The 20,078-nt window shown below is 46.8% G+C and overlaps 1 protein-coding gene across 10 annotated transcripts in view; it reads left to right on the forward strand.

Annotated features, from left to right (window-relative positions):
• The window catches only part of CLIP4 (CAP-Gly domain containing linker protein family member 4), a 176,222-nt gene that overhangs the window by 37,111 nt on the left and 119,033 nt on the right, over window positions 1–20,078 (forward strand). For 9 of the 10 annotated variants that reach the window (XM_063918918.1, XM_063918922.1, XM_063918923.1 and 6 more), the window contains one exon: window positions 13,722–13,875. In XM_063918918.1, the coding sequence (XP_063774988.1) occupies window positions 13,737–13,875 (139 nt within the window). In that variant the 5' untranslated portion in view covers window positions 13,722–13,736. Of the gene's footprint in view, window positions 1–12,766; window positions 13,137–13,721; window positions 13,876–20,078 lie in introns of those variants that run through there. The other variant, XM_063918927.1, reaches the window with a different exon arrangement.

Below are 20,078 nucleotides of genomic sequence, written 5' to 3' on the forward strand. Positions count from 1 at the left end.
ATAAAGGATGCACAGAGGGATATTTGCCGGCTGGCATCCAGAATTAATGCAATGTCCATTCTGCCAGGAGGGTATTAGAAACCCGGCAGTGGACAGGTGATGCTGCCTGTAAAAGGCACATGGAGATTCTGCCTTATAAGGGTGAGGAATTGTTTGGGGATGGTCTCTGGGACCTCGTATCCACAGCAACAGCTGGGAAGAAAATTTTTTACCTCAGGTTTCCTCACAGCCTAAGAAAGCACCGTATTTTCAGGTACAGTCCTTTCGGCTTCAGAAAAGCAAGCGGGTCAAAGGCGCTTCCTTTCTGCACAGAGACAAGGGAAGAAGGAAAAAAGCTGCACCAGCAGCCAGTTCCCAGGATCAAAAATCTTCCCCCGCTTCCTCTGAGTCCACCGCATGACGCTGGGGCTCCACAGGTGGAGACAGGTGCGGTAGGGGCGCGTCTCGGGAACTTCAGGGACCAGTGGGCTTGCCCACAGGTGGATCTCTAGGTTCTGCAAATAGTATCACAGGGATACAGGCTGGAGTTCGAGGCGACTCCCCCTCGCCGTTACCTCACATCAGCCTTGCCGGCTGCCCTCGGAGAAAGGTAGTACTGGCGGCAATTCACAAGCTGTACTTCCAGCAGGTGAAAGCAAGGTACCCCTCCTTCAACAAGGCCGGGGTTACTATTCCAAAATGTTGTGGTACCGAAACCAGACGGTTCGGTGAGACCCATTCTAAAATTGAAAGCCTTGAACACTTATATACGAAGGTTCAAGTTCAAAATGGAATCGCTCAGGGTGATTATTGCAAGCCTGGAGAATTTCATGGTATCACTGGACATCAAGGATGATTACCTGCATGTCCCTATTTACCCTGTTCACCAGGAGTACCTCAATATTGTGGTACAGGATTGTCATTACCAATTCCAGACGTTGCCGTTGGTTTGTCCCCGGCACCGAGGTATTTACCAAGGTAATGGCCGAAATAATTATCCCGTACTTGGACGATCTCCTTATAAAGGCGAGGTCCAGGGAGCAGTTGTTCGTCGGAGTAGCACTATCTCGGGAAGTGCTACAACAGCACGGCTGGATTCTGAATATTCCAAAGTCGCAGCTGGTTCCTACGACGCGTCTACTGTTCCTGGGTATGGTTCTGGACACAGAACAGGATAAAAAGGGTTTCTCCCGGAGGAGAAGTCCAAGGAGTTGTTGTCTCTAGACAGAGACCTCCTAATACGTATACAGGTGTCGGTGCATCAATGCACGCGAGCCCTGGGAAAGATGGTAGCTTCTTACGAAGAAATTCCATTCGCCAGGTCCCATGCAAGGATTTTCCAGTGGGATCTGTTGGACAAGTGGTCCGGGTCGCATCTTCAGATGCATCGGCGGATAACCCTGTCTCCAAGGGTCAGGGTGGCGCTGTTGTGGTGGCTGCAGAGTGCTCATCTTCTAGGGGGCCGCAGATTCGGCATACAGGACTGGGTCCTGGTGACCACGGATGCCAGCCTTCGAGGCTGGGGGGCAGTCACACAGGGAAGGAACTTCCAAGGCTATAGAAAAGTCAGGAGACTTCCCTACACATAAATATTCTGGAACTGAGGGCCATTTACAATGCCCTAAGTCAGGCTAGACCCCTGCTTCAACACCGGCCGGTGCTGATCCAGTCAGACAACATCACGGCGGTCGCTCATGTAAACCGACAGGGCGGCACAAGAAGCAGGATGGCGATGGCAGAAGCCACAAGGATTCTCCGATGGGCGGAAAATCATGTGTTAGCACTGTCAGCAGTGTTCATTCCCGGAGTGGACAACTAAGAAACCTCCACCCGGGAGAGTGGGGACTTCATCCAGAAGTCTTCCAAATGATTGTACACCGTTGGGAAAGGCCACAGGTGGACAGGATGGCGTCCCGCCTCAACTAAAAGTTACAAAGATATTGCGCCAGGTCAAGGACCCTCAGGCGATAGCTGTGGACGCTCTGGTAACACCGTGGGTGTACCAGTCGGTCTATGTGTTCCCTTCTCTGCCTCTCTTACCCAGGGTAATGAGAATAATAAGAAGGAGAGGAGTAAGAACTATACTCATTGTTCCGGGTTGGCCAAGAAGAGCTTGGTAACCAGAACTCCAAGAAATGATCTCAGAGGACCCATGGCCTCTGGCGCTCAGACAGGACCTGCTGCACAGGGGGCCTGTCTGTTCCAAGACGTACCGCGGCTGCGTTGACGGCATGGCGGTTGAACGCCGGATCCTGAAGGAAAAGGGAATTCCGGAGGAAGTTATCCCTACGCTATTTGAAGCTAGGAAAGAAGTGAACGCAAACCATTATCACCGCATATGGCGGAAATATGTTGCGTACTGTGAGGCCAGGAAGGCCCCAAAGGAGAAATTTCAGCTAGGTCGATTTCTGCACCTCCTACAGTCAGAGGTGACTATGGGCCTAAAATTGGGTTCCATTAAGGTCCAGATTTCGGCTCTATCGATTTTCTTCCAAAATTGAACTGGCTTCACTGCCTGAAGTTCAGACTTTTGTTAAGGGAGTGCTGCATAGTCAGCCCCCGTTTGTGCCTCCAGTGGCACCGTGGGATCTCAACGTGGTGTTGGATTTCCTGAAGTCGCTTTGGTTTGAGCCACTTAAATCCGTGGAGCTATAATACCTCACGTGGAAAGTGGTCATTCTGTGGGCCTTGGCGTCGGCCAGGCGTGTATCTGAATTGGCGGCTTTGTCATACAAAAGCCCTTATCTGTATTTTATATGGATAAGGCGGAATTGAGGACTCGTTCCCAATTCCTTCCTAAGGTGGTATAATTTTTTAATGTGAACCAACCTATTGTGGTGCCTGCGGCTACTTGGGATTTGGAGGATTCCAAGTTACTGGATGTAGTCAGGGCCCTGAAAAGTATATGTTTCCAGGACAGCTGGAGTCAGGAAAACTGACTCGCTATTTCTCCTGTATGCACCCAACAAGCTGGGTGCTCCTGCTTCTAAGCAGACGATTGCTCGCTGGATCTGTAGCACGATTCAACTTGCACATTCTGCGGCTGGACTGCCGCACCCTAATTCTGTAAAAGCCCATTCCACGAGAAAAGTGGGCTCTTCTTGGGCGGCTGCCCGAGGGGTCTCGGCTTTACAACTTTGCCGAGCTGATACTTGGTCGGGTTAAAACATTTTTGTAAGAGTCTACAAGTTTGATACCCTGGCTGAGGAGGACCTAGAGTTTGCTCATTCGGTGCTGCAGAGTCATCCGCACTCTCCCGCCCGTTTGGGAGCTTTGGTATAATCCCCATGGTCCTTACGGAGTCCCAGCATCCACTTAGGACGTCAGAGAAAATAAGATTTTACTCACCGGTAAATCTATTTCTCGTAGTCCGTAGTGGATGCTGGGCGCCCATCCCAAGTGCGGATTGTCTGCAATACTTGTTTATAGTTATTGCCTAACTAAAGGGTTATGGTTGAGCCATCTGTTGAGAGGCTCCGTTATATTTCATACTGTTAACTGGGTATAGTATCACGAGTTATACGGTGTGATTGGTGTGGCTGGTATGAGTCTTACCCGGGATTCAAAATCCTTCCTTATTGTGTCAGCTCTTCCGGGCACAGTATCCTAACTGAGGTCTGGAGGAGGGTCTTAGTGGGAGGAGCCAGTGCTCACCAGGTAGTCCTAAAGCTTTCTTTAGTTGTGCCCAGTCTCCTGCGGAGCCGCTAATCCCCATGGTCCTTACGGAGTCCCAGCATCCACTACGGACTACGAGAAATAGATTTACCGGTGAGTAAAATCTTATTATATATATATATATATATATATATATATATATATATATATATATATATATATATATATATATTTCTCATACGTCCTAGAGGATGCTGGGGTCCACTTCATGACCATGGGGTATAGACGGTTCCGCAGGAGCCATGGGCACTCTTAAGACTTTTCAATGGGTGTGAACTGGCTCCTCCCTCTATGCCCCTCCTCTAGACATCAGTTTTAAAAATGTGCCCAGGCAGACTGGATGCACTCCAGGGGATCTCTACTGAGTTTCTCTGAAAAGACTTATGTTAGGTTTTTTATTTTCAGGGAGAACTGCTGGCAACAGTCTCCCTGCTTCGTGGGACTGAGGGGGCAGAAGTAGGAACCAACTTCCTGAAGAGTTTCATGGCTCTGCTTCTGGCTGACAAGACACCATTAGCTCCTGAAGGGTACTGAACGCTAGCCGTGTCTAGATGCTCACTCCCATAGCGCGCCGTCACCCCCCTCACAGAGCCAGAAGTCAGAAGACAGGTGAGTGTAAGAAGATAGATCTTCAATCAAGTATAGTGACGGCTGAGGTACCGCGCGGCTGGCGGGAGCGCAGCGCGCCATTGCTGCCCACACACACAGGCACTGCAGGGTGCAGGGCATGAGGGGGGGGGGCCCTGGGCAGCAAAATACCTAAATAAACTGGCTAAAAGGGGGCATAAGATGCCCAGGCACAGCCCTACCCCCGCCAGTATAAATATTATGTAAAATCTCTGAGGTAAAAACACGCCATTGTCGGGGCGGAGCTTCTTCCTCAGGCAGCCAGCACACTGCTCAGCGCCATTTTCTCTCTCTCCTCAGGCTGCAGAGACATCGCTGGTCCTCCTCCACTTCTGACTACAAGTATCAGGGTGCAAAACGGGGGGGGGGGCACAAGCGAATTTGGTGCTTTACAAGTGTGTTTACTGTGTAAAACAGCGCTGCATGTCAGTGGGCATTTTGTGTTCACAGGCATTAGATACTGGCGCTGGGGTTGTGAACTGGCTGCTCCTAGACTGGAGAAAATCTATGGAAGATGTGATTTTTCAGGGTTCTGTTCTTCCATCCGCAGGCGACCCCTCTGGGTCACATAAGAGACCGTTTGCAAATATTGTGAATACTGATACCGACACGGACACTGATTCCTGTGTCGACGATAGTGACTCCAGGGAAATAGATAATAAATTGGCAAAAAATATACAATATATGATTGTGGCTATAAGGGAGGTTCTGGAAGTCACGGAAGCCACTCCTGTACCTCAGGAGAAGGCCTATTTCTATAAAGAAAAGTAATCCAAGGTCACTTTCCCTCCTTCCCATGAGCTGAATACTCTTTGAAGGGATGTGGGTGAATCCCGAAAATAAATTTCGTATTCCCAAGAGGATTCAGATAGCTTATCCTTTCCCTGTAGAGGACAGAAAAAAATGGGAGTCACCCCCTGTGTTAGACAGTGCACTGTCCAGGTTGACAAAGAAGGTAATTCTCCCTGCACCTGGCACGGCTTCACTAAAGGAGCCGGCAGACCGCAAAATGGAGACTACATTGAAATCCATTTATGTTGCCAATGGTACGCTGCTCAGGCCCACAATTGCTTGCGCGTGGGTGAGTCGCGCTATTGAAAAATGGTCAGAAAGCCTGTCATCGGAAATTGACACAATTGATAAAGATGCGATACTCCTTAAGTTAGGGAATATCAAAGATGCTGCCGCATACATGCTAGAGGCGATGAAAGATATTGGACTCTTGGGTTCAACAGCCGCTACCATGGCAGTATCGGCTCGGCGGGCGTTGTGGATTCGCCAGTGGAACGCGGATGCAGATTCCAAACGGAATGTGGAGGCTCTCCCATATAAAGGTGAGGTCTTATTTGGTGATGGACTGGATGCGTTAGTCTCGGCGGCTACCGCAGGTAAGTCGACTTTTTTGCCTTCTGCTCCTGCACCGGCAAAAAAGACATATCACTCTCACATGCAGTCCTTTCGGCCCAATAAATACAAAAAGGCAAAAGGTTCCCCCTTCTTTGCAGGTAGGGGAAGGGGAAAGGGAAAGAAGTCCACAGCGGCTTCAGGATCCCAGGAGCAGAAGTCAACCCCTACTTCTGCCAAATCTACAGCATGACGCTGGGGCTCCCTTGCGGGAGGCCGCTCGGGTGGGGGCACGTCTCAAACTGTTCAGCCAAGGTTGGATTCAGTCTGGCCTGGACCCCTGGCTTTTGCAGATAGTATCCCAGGGGTACAAGCTGGAGTTTCAAGACATTCCCCCATGCCGATTTTTCAAATCGACCTTGCCAGCTTCTCTTCCAGAACGAGACGCAGTAACAGCGGCAATTCAAAAATTATGTCAGGATCAGGTCATAGTCCTGGTACCTTTGTCACAACAAGGGGAGGGGTTTTATTCAAGCCTCTTTGTAGTTCCGAAGCCGGACGGCTCGGTCAGACCGATCCTAAACCTAAAAAATCTGAATCTCTACTTGAAACGGTTCAAGTTCAAGATGGAATCACTCAGGGCAGTGATTTCCAGTCTGGAGGAGGGGGATTACATGGTGTCAGTAAACAAAGGATGCTTACCTGCATGTTCCCATTTATCCTCTTCACCAGGCTTATCTGAGATTCGCGGTTCAGGATTGCCATTACCAGTTCCAGACGTTGCCTTTCGGTCTCTCCACGGCGCCGAGGGTATTCACCAAGGTGATGGCAGAGATGATGGTCCTCCTTCGTCAAAAAGGAGTCAATATAATTTCTTATCTGGACGATCTCCTGATAAAGGCGAGATCCAGGGAGCAGTTGCTACAGAACATCACACTCTCCCTGTCCATACTCCAACAACACGGTTGGATCATAAATTTTCCAAAGTCACAGATGGAACCGACGACAAGATTGTCTTTTCTCGGGATGATTCTGGACACAGAAGTTCAGAGAGTATTTCTTCCGGTGGAAAAGGCTCTGGAAATCCAGAAAATGGTAAAACAGATATTGAAATCATCAAGTGTGTCGATCCATCAGTGCATTCGGTTGTTGGGGAAAATGGTGGCGGCCTACGAGGCCATACAGTTTGGCAGGTTCCATGCCAGAGTATTCCAGTGGGACCTGTTGGACAAGTGGTCGGGATCCCACCTATACATGCATCGGAAGATAGTCCTGTCGTCAAAAGCCAGGATTTCACTCCTGTGGTGGCTACACAATTCGCACCTACTAGAGGGACGCAGGTTCAGGATTCAGGACTGGGTCCTGGTAACCACGGATGCAAGTCTCCGAGGCTGGGGAGCTGTCACTCAGGGGGAAAGCTTCCAAGGAAAATGGTCAAGTCAGGAAGCCTGCCTTCACATAAACGTGCTGGAATTGAGAGCCATTTACAACGGCCTTCAACAAGCGGTACATCTTCTTCAAGATCATCCCGTGCAGATCCAGTCGGACAATGTAACAGCAGTCGCGTACATAAACAGGCAGGGCGGAACGAAAAGCAGAGCGGCAATGGCAGAGGTGACGAAGATCCTCCTCTGGGCAGAAAGACATGTAAAGGCTCTGTTGGCAATTTTCATTCCGGGAGTAGACAACTGGGAAGCAGACTTCCTCAGCAGACACGATCTCCATCCAGGAGAGAGGGGCCTCCACCAAGAAGTCTTCGCAGAGGTGACAAGTCTTTGGGGAGTTCTTCAAGTAGACATGATGGCATCTCGTCTCAACAAGAAGCTTCAGAAATATTGTTCCAGGTCGAGAGACCCTCAAGCAATAGCAGTGGATGCGCTAGTGACCCAGTGGGTATTCCGGTCAGTGTATGTCTTCCCTCCACTTCTGCTGATCCCAAAAGTTCTCAGGATCATAAGAAGAACAAAAGTTCGAGCAATCTTCATTGCCCCAGACTGGCCAAGGAGGGCTTGGTACCCAGATCTTCAGGAGTTGCTCATAAAAGATCCTCGGCCTCTTCCTCTTCGCGAGGACCTGCTGCAGCAGGGGCCGTGCGTGTATCAAGACTTACCGCGGCTACGTTTGACGGCATGGCTGTTGAGAGCCGGATCCTAGCCCGAAAGGGTATTCCAAAGGAAATCATTCCCACACTTATTCAGGCCAGGAAAGGAGTAACGTCGAAACATTACCATCGTATTTGGAGAAAATGTGTGTCTTGGTGTGAATCCAAGAAGGTTCCTACGGAAGAGTTTCAGTTGGGACGTTTTCTCCATTTTCTGCAGGCTGGTGTGGAGGCGGGCCTTTGATTGGGGTCAATCAAGGTCCAGATTTCGGCCTTGTCAATTTTCTTCCAAAAACAATTGGCCGCTCTTCCAGAGATTCAGACCTTCGTGAAAGGGGTTCTGCACATCCAGCCTCCATTTGTGCCTCCAGTGGCACCATTGGACCTTAATTTGGTGTTGCAGTTCCTTCAATCGGATTGGTTTGAGCCTCTACAAGAGATAGAGTTGAAGTTTCTCACTTGGAAAGTGGTGATGCTTTTGGCATTGGCATCCGCAAGACGGGTGTCTGAATTGGGGGCCTTGTCTCACAATAGCCCTTACCTGATCTTCCATGAAGATAGGGCAGAGTTGAGAACTCGCCAACATTTTCTTCCAAAGGTGGTTTCATCTTTCCACATAAACCAACCTATTGTGGTGCCAGTAGTTACTGACATGTTCACTGAGTCAAAGTCTCTAGATGTGGTTAGAGCTTTGAAGATTTATGTCACTAGAACAGCTAGGATAAGGAAAACACAGAGTCTTTGTTTGTCCTGTATGCTCCCAACAGGATTGGGTGTCCTGTTTCCAAGCAAACTATTGCGCGCTGGATCAGAGGTACGATTCAGCATGCACATTCTACGACTGGATTGCCGTTACCTACGTTGGTGAAGGCCCATTCTACTAGGAAGGTGGGCTCATCCTGGGCGGCTGCCCGGGGGGGTCTCGGCATTACAACTTTGCCGAGCAGCTACTTGGTCAGGGTCAAACACATTTGCTAAGTTCTACAAGTTTGACACCTTGGCCGATGAAGACCTCAAGTTCGGTCAATCGGTGCTGCAGGGTCATCCGCACTCTCCCGCCCGTACTGGAGCTTTGGTATAAACCCTATGGTCATGAAGTGGACCCCAGCATCCTCTAGGACGTATGAGAGAATAGGATTTTGATACCTACCGGTAAATCCTTTTCTCCTAGTCTGTAGAGGATGCTGGGCGCCCGTCCCAGTGCGTACTTTACCTGCAGTTTTGTTCATTAAAATTACACATGTTGTGTTATATTAGTTTCAGCATGTTGCTGTAATTGGTTCATGCCTGTTGGCGTGTGTTATGTTGAATGCCATGTTGTGCGGCTTGGTTGAGGTGTGAGCTGGTATGTTTCTCACCACTAATATTAAAGTAAATCCTTTCCTCGAAATGTCTGTCTCCCTGGGCACAGTTCCTATAACTGAGGTGTGGAGGAGGGGCATAGAGGGAGGAGCCAGTTCACACCCATTGAAAAGTCTTAAGAGTGCCAATGGCTCCTGCGGAACCGTCTATACCCCATGGTCATGAAGTGGACCCCAGCATCCTCTACGGACTAGGAGAAAAGGATTTACCGGTAGGTATGAAAATCCTATTTTTTTACCGTTAAGTTATCAAACATTCGTTATATTTCCATTTTAAACACGAAACGTAGCTAAGATTCTCTGATTTAAGCCCCATACACACTAGACGAGAAAGTAAAAGATCTCGCTCAGAAGGGCATATCTGAGCGAGATTTTACAATCTCGTCCAGTGTGTTGACGACCTCCTCCCTCGTCTGAACATGTACAGACGAGGAAGGTCCTCGTTAAGGACAGTCACACTGCAGATGCAGCATGGGCGTCGTGCCCCCACACCGCCCCCCCGCCGTCGCTCCCTTCCCCGCTGGCAACTGCGTACACACTTGCCGATGCCGGGTCCCCGCCGCAGCCAATATCGGCGTCGGCGGGGATCATGTAGTATGTATGGGGCTTAAATATTAGTCTTTAGCTCCTGTGCAGCACTGCCCCAAGTGGCCACGTCGGCATATAGCAATCTGATACACTTCCGGTTACTCATAGGGGTAGATTTACTAAAACTTCTTAAAGTGATAGTGGTGCCCATATCAACCAATCAGATTTTAGCTACAATCCTTGAAAATGAGTCACCGAATCTGATTGGTTGCAACACCGCCACTTTTCATTTTTAGAGGCCGATGCGGTTGATTGTTTTTTTGGATGTCCAAAGTAATTGGCGCCCGTCTGAGCAATTCAGTTCTGGCGTGCCCAAAAGCACTTTGCGCAGCTAAAACCCGGCTAAAATACTGCCCGCAGCGCGAAAAGTTCCCCCTGGGCTCCCAAACAGGATACTTTTCACACATTTCAGCTTGCCATCTTAGAAAGCGGCGAGTTGAATCGCCCCGTTATAAGCTTTTGTAAATCTACCCCTTAATAGCAATAGTAAATGAAACTACTAGATTCAATCAATGAAAGGGACCCTACCTGTAATAACATGTCTGCAGGCTACAGTCTATAACCAACAAATATGACAACAGAGTAGGAGCTGATCGCTGCAAGTGAAGGCCTGGAGGAGGGGGCCAGTGTTCTGTCTGGGACCCCTCCTATCCAGCCGGCAGCATTGTGTGTGTGTGAGCTGTGGAGCGCTAGTAAACTCCAGTTCTGTGCAAGAGTCCTCTGCATGTCTCCGGGAAACTGGCACAGCGGCCATTTTCCAGGTGATTCCCTTACCGTGCATGCTGAAAATGCTGGGTAAATGTCCGCGGCACCATTTTTCCTGGTGATTTTATAGCCCTGCCGACGCTGGAGAGGTAAGTATTGAATTAATGGGTTCATTGTGTGCGTTGTGGGGGACCCTGGACACCACACGCACTGCACTCAGTATACAGCAGATACGCCACTGCTTGGAGGGCTGCATGTGGTCCCAGGGCTGCCTGTTGCCCACCACTGAGGTAGACCGTTGCCTGCTTGTTCTTTGCGAAGCTTTACAATTGGGAACAAACAAAAATATTTGTACAGCGCTGTGGAATATGTATGTGCTATATAAAATAACTGTTAATAAATAAACCATAATAAAAAACTTGCTGTTACCAGACAGAAAGGTAAGAGGGCCCTGCTTGCAAACTGGTGTATAGTGATGCGGTAGGGCAACATTTTGAGGAAAGTTGGCCTAGTCCAGCGGTAGGCAACGTGTGGCATTCCAGCTGCTGTGGAACTACACATCCCAGCATGCCCTGCCACAGTATTAACGTTCACTAACAGCAAAACAGCAAGGTATGCTGAGAAGTGTAGTACCACAGCAGCTGGTGTCCACACATTGTCCACCCCTGGACTAGCCGCTGCATTAGAAATAGATTGCAGGGCAGAGAGTCTGGTTAGGGGAAGGTCAGTAAGAAGGGAATTGCAATAGTCTGAGGAGTGCGTGAAGGCTGAGGAGTGCGTGAAGTCTCCAGCGTCTTGTGTGAGACTGCAAGACTCGGGAAATGTTTGCCCAGATTTCAAGTAATATATCCTTGAAAGAGGAAGAAAGAGCGTGATCTCTGATGGTGCATGAAAGGATTGGCTTGGCAGGTTTGAGAAGAGATTTAAATAGTATTTGTGTTTGGCAGGACCCAGAGCTGTCTACTTGGAGGGTCAGATGGTAATCTATTTGAGGAAGTCATTAGAAGTACTAGAGTTTTTCCATTGTGCTGTTTCACAACAGACTTGAAGGCAGTGTGTCTCCTTAGCATGTCACTGAGGTAAACACGGAGAGCAAAGAGTCGCTGCAGCTACTTGATCAAGGGATTTGATTAAGATGTGGTATTTACAGATCAAGAGAGGAGAGTGTGGTGATTGGGGAGATAAGTTGTTGCGGGAGGAAAGTTATTATGAACAGAACTGAGATGTCTGCTGGTAGGAGGAAGCTTGGTGGGGCAGAAGAGCTTAAAGAAGGCAAGGTGTCATTCTCAGAGAAGAGGAGTGTTACAGTAATCAGAAGCTAAATAAAGTCTGGAGAAAAGAAAATGAAGTCTGTGGCTTCCACGATGAGAACACACGGCGTATGTTTACTAAAGTGCAGGTTTACAGAAGTGGAGATGTTGCCCCTAAAAACCAACAGAAACCAGCAGTGTAGATTGTCCAGCGCAGGGATAAAAGACCTGCATTCTCTCTACATAGCCAGATTAGTTCCTGCTTATGTAACTGAACTTTCCATAACTCAGTGAATGACTGACACACCCCGTCCTCCTCTCTAGAAAAAGTGGGAGGGATGAAGGCTGTAAGGCAAAATGAGGACCAATTTTTATTATTATCATCATTTATATGGCGCCACAAGGGTTATGCAGCGCCTAACAGTGTATATAAATGAGCAAAATCAAGCAAACGAGTTACAGTACAGGAGCAATGTAGGACAAGTACATGGTATATAAAGAATGTTGCATCAAGGGACAGGACACTGTAGAAATCATTAGGGTGTCAGAAATCGAGGGTTACGTGCCGTTGATCGGGGTATGGAGGTGGAATTATTCTAATGCTAAGAACACACTACGCAATGTGTGTACCCAGCGACATTGCGCGCGACGGGACCCGGCGGCAGGGCAGGCATTGGCAAGTGCATACACACTTGCCGATGCCGCCAGTGACGAACGACGGCGGGGGAGGGGGGTAGCAGGGGACCATGCTGCATTCAGCAGCATGGTACCACCAATGACATCACCAGATTGACCTGCATGTATGGACGGCGGGATGTTGTTGACGACCCGCGGGAGCGTGCATCGTTCATCGCATAGTGCGTACACACTGGGCAACATTTCAAACGATGTCTCTCAGAAGGGTGAAAATTAGCAATATCGTTTAAAAAACAGCCTAGTGTGTATGCACCTTAAGAGAGGGACAAGCACATGAGGGTAGAGGGCCCTGCTCGTGAAAGCTTACATTCTGAAGGGGAGGGGCAGGCAGGCAAAGGTGACATAGAAGTGGTAGAAGTGAGCTTGTAACAGAGGGTTAGGATGAGAATTTGATGAAGTGGGTCTTGAGAGCCCGTTTGAAGTTTTGTGGAGAGACTGCTAGGGAGAGGTAGAGAATTCCATAGATAGGGAGGACCACGGCTAAAATCTTGGAGGCAGGAATGGGAGGAAGTACCAGTTGGCAGGAGAGGCGGCGTCTATTTTTGGAGCGAAGATGGCCAAATTATTGTGGGAATTTGTGCAGTAAGATTATTGAAAAGTGCATGGAGAACAGAGATATTGCTGTAATTAGTACATATTCACACAATTAGGACAGACAATGCCCCCACCCCCCTTCCATCCTTATGAAGAAACCCAACAAAGCTGATGTGTGTATTAAAGCTGACTGAGCCAGGCTGTGTCTGATATGCCAATAGTCACCAACCTGCATGAGGACCGGTCAGGTGCAACAGTCTCCAGAGCATGATGCCGGTATGTGTATAGAAGTGTGATATATATTCGTATTCATTTTATTTTTTTAAACGACCTGAAACCTATGTTGTATGCACTGGTGTAGTTATTCTTAAGTATTCTGCTGTGAACATATCATTTCTAGCTGCAGATCTTCTCTGGGTGGACACTATTGCAATCCCGTATGCAGCGGTTCTGCAAAGCTCTGCTAATGGAGCGCGTACTTCTACTGTTTAATATCCAGAAACATCTGTCAATCTGGTCACCAGTCTGCTTTAAGGACCGTAGCAACTAACAAGCTGTTTCTAGGCCCCTGCAAAACAAATCTATGGAAGGCCATTTGAAGCGTGTTTGGCACTTGCAGAAATAATAGTCCTCTGGGTCAGCTATGTAAGAAGGAAACTGAAAGGGAAGTGGGAGAGGTCAGGGGTCCCAGGTTTGCTGTCAGATTCCATGTTTGCTCTTGAAACCTAATAAGGTCAGTGACAAGTCTGTAGCACAGCTGCTGGCGGGAATGTATATAATAGGAGCTGTCGGGTTTGATAGCAGTCCTGTCCTACACTAGGTATGTAGCCCTTTTCTGAGGTCTCTTTGTCGTTACTGCAGGTGGTCTCCTAGACCATGACCATTGAGGATCTGACGGTCCATTACCCTGAAGAACACTCTTGGCCATTTCAGCCCGGCTTGCAGGCTTGTTTCCTTGACCTGAGCAGGCCCGTCACCTTCTCTGTGGCTGCCGCCCCCATGCCATCGGACTGCGGTGAGTTAAGAGATAGGTACAAAGCTGTCAGTGACGTTAATAAATCTACTGTAGAGGCAGAAGTTTCAATATTTTCTTTAGTTACAGTGTAAGTGCATTCCTTTTCTAAGCTACAGTAATATTTATTTTCCCATTGCACTTAGAGTGCTTTAAGTTCCTTGTCGTTGGCATGCAATATGTGCCCCTGAATACGCCAGTTACCATGTACCTCTGTTACAGCTAGTGCTACTATTATTATATTGTGCCACATATTTTTTTTAATGTTCGTTCAGCTATTTGACATTTGAAAATGTGTGTCATTTTGCAGAGAACGTGTTAATTATTAGGAAACCGTAGGGCAGATTCAGACCTGCTCACTGTTGTGCGAATTTGCAAGTTGAACGATTATTGATCGACTGCGCATGTGTATGGATTGTAATGTGCACACACGGAGCCAAACTGCGAAAAAATCCAGCGACTTTTTTATCGCTAGGTGTACGCAAATTGATTGACAGGAAGCGGACATTTGGGGGAGGTAACTGGCCGTTTTCTGGAAATGGCAGGAAAAACGCAGGCGTTCCCAAGCGTTTTCAGAGAGGGTGTGTGATGTCCGCTCCGGCCCCGAACAGCCTGTTGCTATCGCACTGTAGGAGTAAGTCCTGGGCTACGCACAGACTGGAAAAGTAATTCGATGGTGAGTGAGTTGCGAATGGATTTGCAGCTGACCGGCGTTAGAAACATAGAATTTTACGGCAGATAAGAACCACTTGGCCCATCTAGTCTGCCTCTTTTTTTTTTTTGACCGTATTTTTTATCTCAAACCTTATTTGATCCTTATTTCTTTGTAAGGATATCCTTATGTCTATCCCATGCATGTTTAAATTGCTCTACTGTCTTAGCCTCTACCACTTCTGATGGGAGGCTGTTCCACTTGTCCACTACCCTTTCGGTGTTGCTTCTCTTCATTTGGAGAATGTTTCCCTCCTGGACTTTGTTAAAACCCTTGATATATTTGTCCCCCCTTTCCCTTCTCTGCTCCAAACTATACATATTGAGATTTTTTAGTCTTTCTGGGTATGTTTTGTGATGTAGGCCATGCACCATTTTAGTTGCCCTTCATTGTACAGTCTCTAATGTATTAATATCCTTTTGAAGATATGGCCTCCAGAATTGTACACAGGATTCTAGATGAGGCCGTACCAATGACCTATACAGTGGCATTATTACTTCTTTCTGCTGCTGATTCCTCTCCCTGTGCAGCCAAGCATCTGACTAGCCTTCCTCATTGCTTTCTTACATTGCTTACCTGCCTTTAAGTCACCTGAAATAGTGACTCCTAGATCCCTTTCCTCCTCAGTAGTTTCCAGTATAGTGCCATTAATACTATATTTAGTCTTTTGATGTTTGACACCCAAGTACATGATTTTGCATTTTTTGGCATTAAACTGTAATTGCCACACTTTTGACCATTTCTCTAGTCTACCTAGATCCTCAGTCATTTGTTTTACCCCACCTGGTGTGTCTACCCTGTTGCATACCTTTGTGTCATCTGCAAAAAGGCATACTTTCACTTTAATGCCATTTGCAATGTCACCAATAAAGATATTAAAAAGCACTGGTCCAAGTACAGATCCCTGGGGTACTCCACTTGTAACATTTCCCTCCTGTGAATGCACTCCATTTACCACAACTCTCTGTTTTCTATCCTGCAACCAAGATCTTATCCATTCAATAATCCTAGTATCCAATCCCAAGCTTTCGAGTTTATTTAGCAGTCTTCGATGTGGAACAGTGTCAAAAGCCTTACTAAAGTCTAGATAAGCTATATCCACGGCTCCACCTTCATCCATCACTTTAGCCACACAGTCAAAAAAGTTAAGATTTGTTTGACATGATCTCCTCCCAGTGAATCCATGCTGTTTGGGATCCTGTAAATTGCTGGATTTGAGATCTACAACTCTTTCTTTTAAGAGTGTTTCCATCAATTTCCCTACTACTAATGTAAGACTCACTGGTCTGTAGTTGTTTGCCTCTTCCTTGCTTCCACTTTTGTGCAGTGGGACTACGTTAACTCTTTTCCAGTCCTCTGGAATTACTCCTGTAGCTAATGACTGGTTGAATAATTCTGTCAATGGCGCTACCAGCACCTCTAAGTTCTTTTAGTATCCTTGGATGTATCCCATCTGGCCCCATAGATTTGTCCACTTTCAGCTTTGAGAGTTCTGTTAGGACCTTCTCCTCTGTAAATGTACTTGTTCATTTTCCTGAATATCCCTGCAACTTAACTGTGGCCCCTTCCCCTCTCTTTGAGTAGTGAATACTGAGCAAAAATAATTATTAAGATGATCTGCTATTACATGGTCTCTCTTAACAAGACTCCCAGTTTCTGTCTTTAGTTTTATTATTCCGCCTTTTATTTTTCTCCTTTCGCTTATATACCTAAAAAAAAGTTTTGCCTCCTTTACCCACTGACTGAGCCATTTTCTCCTCAGCTTGTGCCTTTGCACATCTGATTACCTTTTCAGTCGCCTTCTGTCTAACAAGATACATCTCTTTGTCTTCATTATTTTGTGTCTGCTTATATTTCCTAAAAGCCATCTTTTTTGCTTTCACAATATTTGCTACTTTTTCGCAAACCACACTGGCTTCCTTTTCCTTGTGTTTTTCATAACACTTTTGATACAAAGGTCTGTTGCCTTTTAATATTGCACTTTTTATGTTTCTCACCTCTACTGCACTGCTTCCAAGTTCCTCCACTCTGCCAAAGAATCGCTTACACATTTTCCCATCCCTACAAAATCAGCCTTCCTAAAATCCAACACCTTTGTTTTTGTATGGGATGAGTCAGTCTCTGTCTTTATGCTGAACCATACTGCTTGATGATCACGGGATCCCAGGTTTTCACCCACTTTTACGTCCGATATTCTGTCTCCATTTGTAAGTATTAAGTCTAATACTGCATCTTTCCGAGTAGGCTCCCTCACCAATTGATGGAGGGATGCTCTCTGAAGGGAATTTAAAATGTCCCTACTTCTAGTGGAAATAGCAACAGAAACCTCCCAGTTTACATCAGGAAGATTAAATTCTCCCATGATTATTACCTCTCCTTTTAATGCCATTTTAGTTATGTCCTGCAATAGGTTCTTGTCCAGTTCCTTTTCCTGACCTGGTGGCCTGTATATCACGTCAATACGAATAATCGACTTATCCCCTGTTTCTATGGTTACCCAAAGCGCCTCAGTTTTTTCTTCAATACTTTGTATTAAGGTAGTATTTATGCTTTTTTATTTACATACATTGCTACCTCTCCTCCGATTTTTCCCATTCTGTCCTTCCTAAATAAAGTATATCCCGGTATAGCTATGTCCCAGTCATGATTTTTATTGCACCATGACTCTGTAATTGCCACAATATCTAGATCATCCCTTGTCATTATTGCAGTTAGTTCTGGGATTTTATTTCCTAAGCCCCTAGCATTTGCACACATAGCTTTTAGAGTTTTGTTTGTGTTTTTCCTGTTCCTAACTATGTTCTTCTCTCTGCCTAAATTTATTTGGTTTTGATCTGCGTTATCTTCTGTTGCTGTGGATATGCTTCCTATTCCTTTTGCCTGCAGAAACAATACCTCTGGGTTTGTGGAGCAGATTGCTTTATTCCTGCTTGGTTCACTGCCCCCTCTGTTAGTTTAAATAGTTCTTGATGAAGCATCCAAACTTCAGTTAGTATTCTCGTTCCCCTTGAAGATGGGTGCAGGCCGTCACTTTTGTATAAGATCCTATCTTGCCAGATGGTGTGACTATGGCCTATAAATCCAAATCTCTCCTCATTGCACCTTAAGCCCAGTACCCACGGGCCGATGCAGGAGAGATGTGTGCTCCTGCCGCTCAGCACAGCGCGATCTGTGCTGAGCGTGCGGGGGGAGCTCTCTCCTCCTTCAGCAGAGAAAATTGCTCACAGATTGGACAGCAGCTGAGTCTCCACGCTGCCTCTTTCCAAACAAATGCTTTACATCCATTGCACTGCACTAGCCCAAACATTGTATCAGATGATAATGGGATTGCAAATATTTGTGTTCCTGAGATTTCCGCAGAGACTTTCGCACTGCGGGGCGGGTATTCACTCTGTCTGAGCGGCGACTATCCGATCAGAAACCTCTGCAAATTCACAGGATCTCTCTGATCTGGACCACACGTGATCGCCCCTTTTTATACTCTAAAGTTTTGTGCATTTATTATTGTAATGAGTCTACTATGATCCAGGATAAAAACAATTAGGTTAAAGCAGAATATATCCTTACTGACAAATTTTAATTACCTTTCATTTCATGTTTCGATTTCACTTTCAGTAAAGGGCCTGATTATGAGTCGGACGCACTGGCGACGTTGGGCGCAGTTGAGCTATTTTTCTTCTTGTGAGTTGCACTGCGCATGCATCCAGACTCTGGCCCTCATTCCGAGTTGTTCGCTCGCTAGCTGCTTTTAGCAGTATTGCACACGCTAAGCCGCCGCCTACTGGGAGTGAATCTTAGCTTAGCAGAATTGCGAACGAAGTATTCGCAATATAGCGAAAATAATTTTCTTTGCAGTTTCTGAGTAGCTCGAGACTCGATCAGTTCAGTGCTTGTCGTTCCTGGTTTGACGTCACAAACACACCCAGCGTTCGCCCAGACACACCTCCGTTTCTCCAGCCACTCCCGTGTTTTTCCCAGAAACGGCAGCGTTTTTTCACACACTCCCATAAAACGGCCAGTTTCCCCCCAGAAACACCCACTTCCTGTCAATCACATTACGATCAGCAGAACGAAGAAAAAACCTCGTAATGCTGTGAGTAAAATACCAAACTTCTTAGCAAATTTACTTGGCGCAGCCGCAGTGCGAACATTGCGCATGCGCAGTTTGCGGAAAATCGCACCGATGTGACGTAAAATAACGAGCGAACAACTCGGAATGAGGGCCTCTGTGCACAGTTGTGTTTGAGGGTCTCAGAAATGTCTTGACAATGTACTGGACGCTGACCGGGTGGGTCTATGCGGACACACGGGGATGGTCCGTCTTATGGGTGTGTCGCTGACCTAGTTGCAAACTCTGACACCTAATCACTCACATGGGAGACCGTACTCTGATGGAGAATCTGCATCGAGCATGGGCTGCTGCAGGCTTTTACAGTGCGACCTGATGGTTTTGTCTAAAGACGTACCAAGATTTGTGTGTCTAAAGACGCTCAAAGTATGCATCTGTCCTTGCGTATTGACGCATGGCTGTACACCAGGGAATGTCTTGTAGCGGCATTTATGTAAAGTCACTGATGTGTGACCAACAAAAGCAGCAGATTCGTTCCCAAAGTGTAGAAAGACGTTCTTTGGTGCAGAATAACATATATACACAAAAAATAATTAATAAGGCAGCCGTATGGGGGCAATTAAACGCTCTGTGGGTTTTGCACCTGCAGGAAAGCGAACCTAATAATGCATACATTAGTGTCTCTTAACAAACAATTTCCATAACTTATAGGATATCCTAACACAATTGCTAATTAGCTGATTTAGAAGTTCCAGTCAGAAGGAAGCTGAATATCCCGGCTTCCTGGCAGTTGCAAACTGCAGAAACCTGCGTTTATGGAAGCGGAGGCGATATGTCTCATATGTCTGCTGCTGTATGGTCAGTATGTGACGGTCAGTAACGCTACTGCAAAGCGGTTCCCATCTATCTTTGCTTATTCATATTACAGCTGTAGTTCTGTTCCCTGATGACATGGCAGTGTGAAACCGCTTGGAACGGTTTCCTTTGTAGTGTCTGGTCTGTTGGTGTAAGGCAGTAATGGACAGTAGCGACTGTAATGGAGATTAGAGGCCGACGTGGGACTGTTAGTGCCAGCGTAACGTAGGGATAAAAGTTTTTAAACTTTTTGTTTTGCTTCTTTTTATTACATTTTATCTCATTGAACTGAACCCTGACCTAAACTGGTGGAGTACACTGAAATAAAACATGCTTCTTCAGTGTAGCCGCCAATAACACTTAAACGAGTCATATCCGAAGTCTTGAATTATCCTGTACACATACAGTATTTCACACGGTTTATAAAGCCGTTATATTTTCACCTAATAAGACACTTACCTGTTATCCAGCACCCCCTCTCCACTGCATGTTACTGTTACACTCCTTTACCTTAATGAGACACTTACCTGTTATCCGGATACTCCCCCATCACCCCCCCCCCCCCTCCCC

Source organism: Pseudophryne corroboree, chromosome 4 (assembly GCF_028390025.1).
Source record: "Pseudophryne corroboree isolate aPseCor3 chromosome 4, aPseCor3.hap2, whole genome shotgun sequence".
Classification (NCBI taxonomy): domain Eukaryota; kingdom Metazoa; phylum Chordata; class Amphibia; order Anura; family Myobatrachidae; genus Pseudophryne; species Pseudophryne corroboree.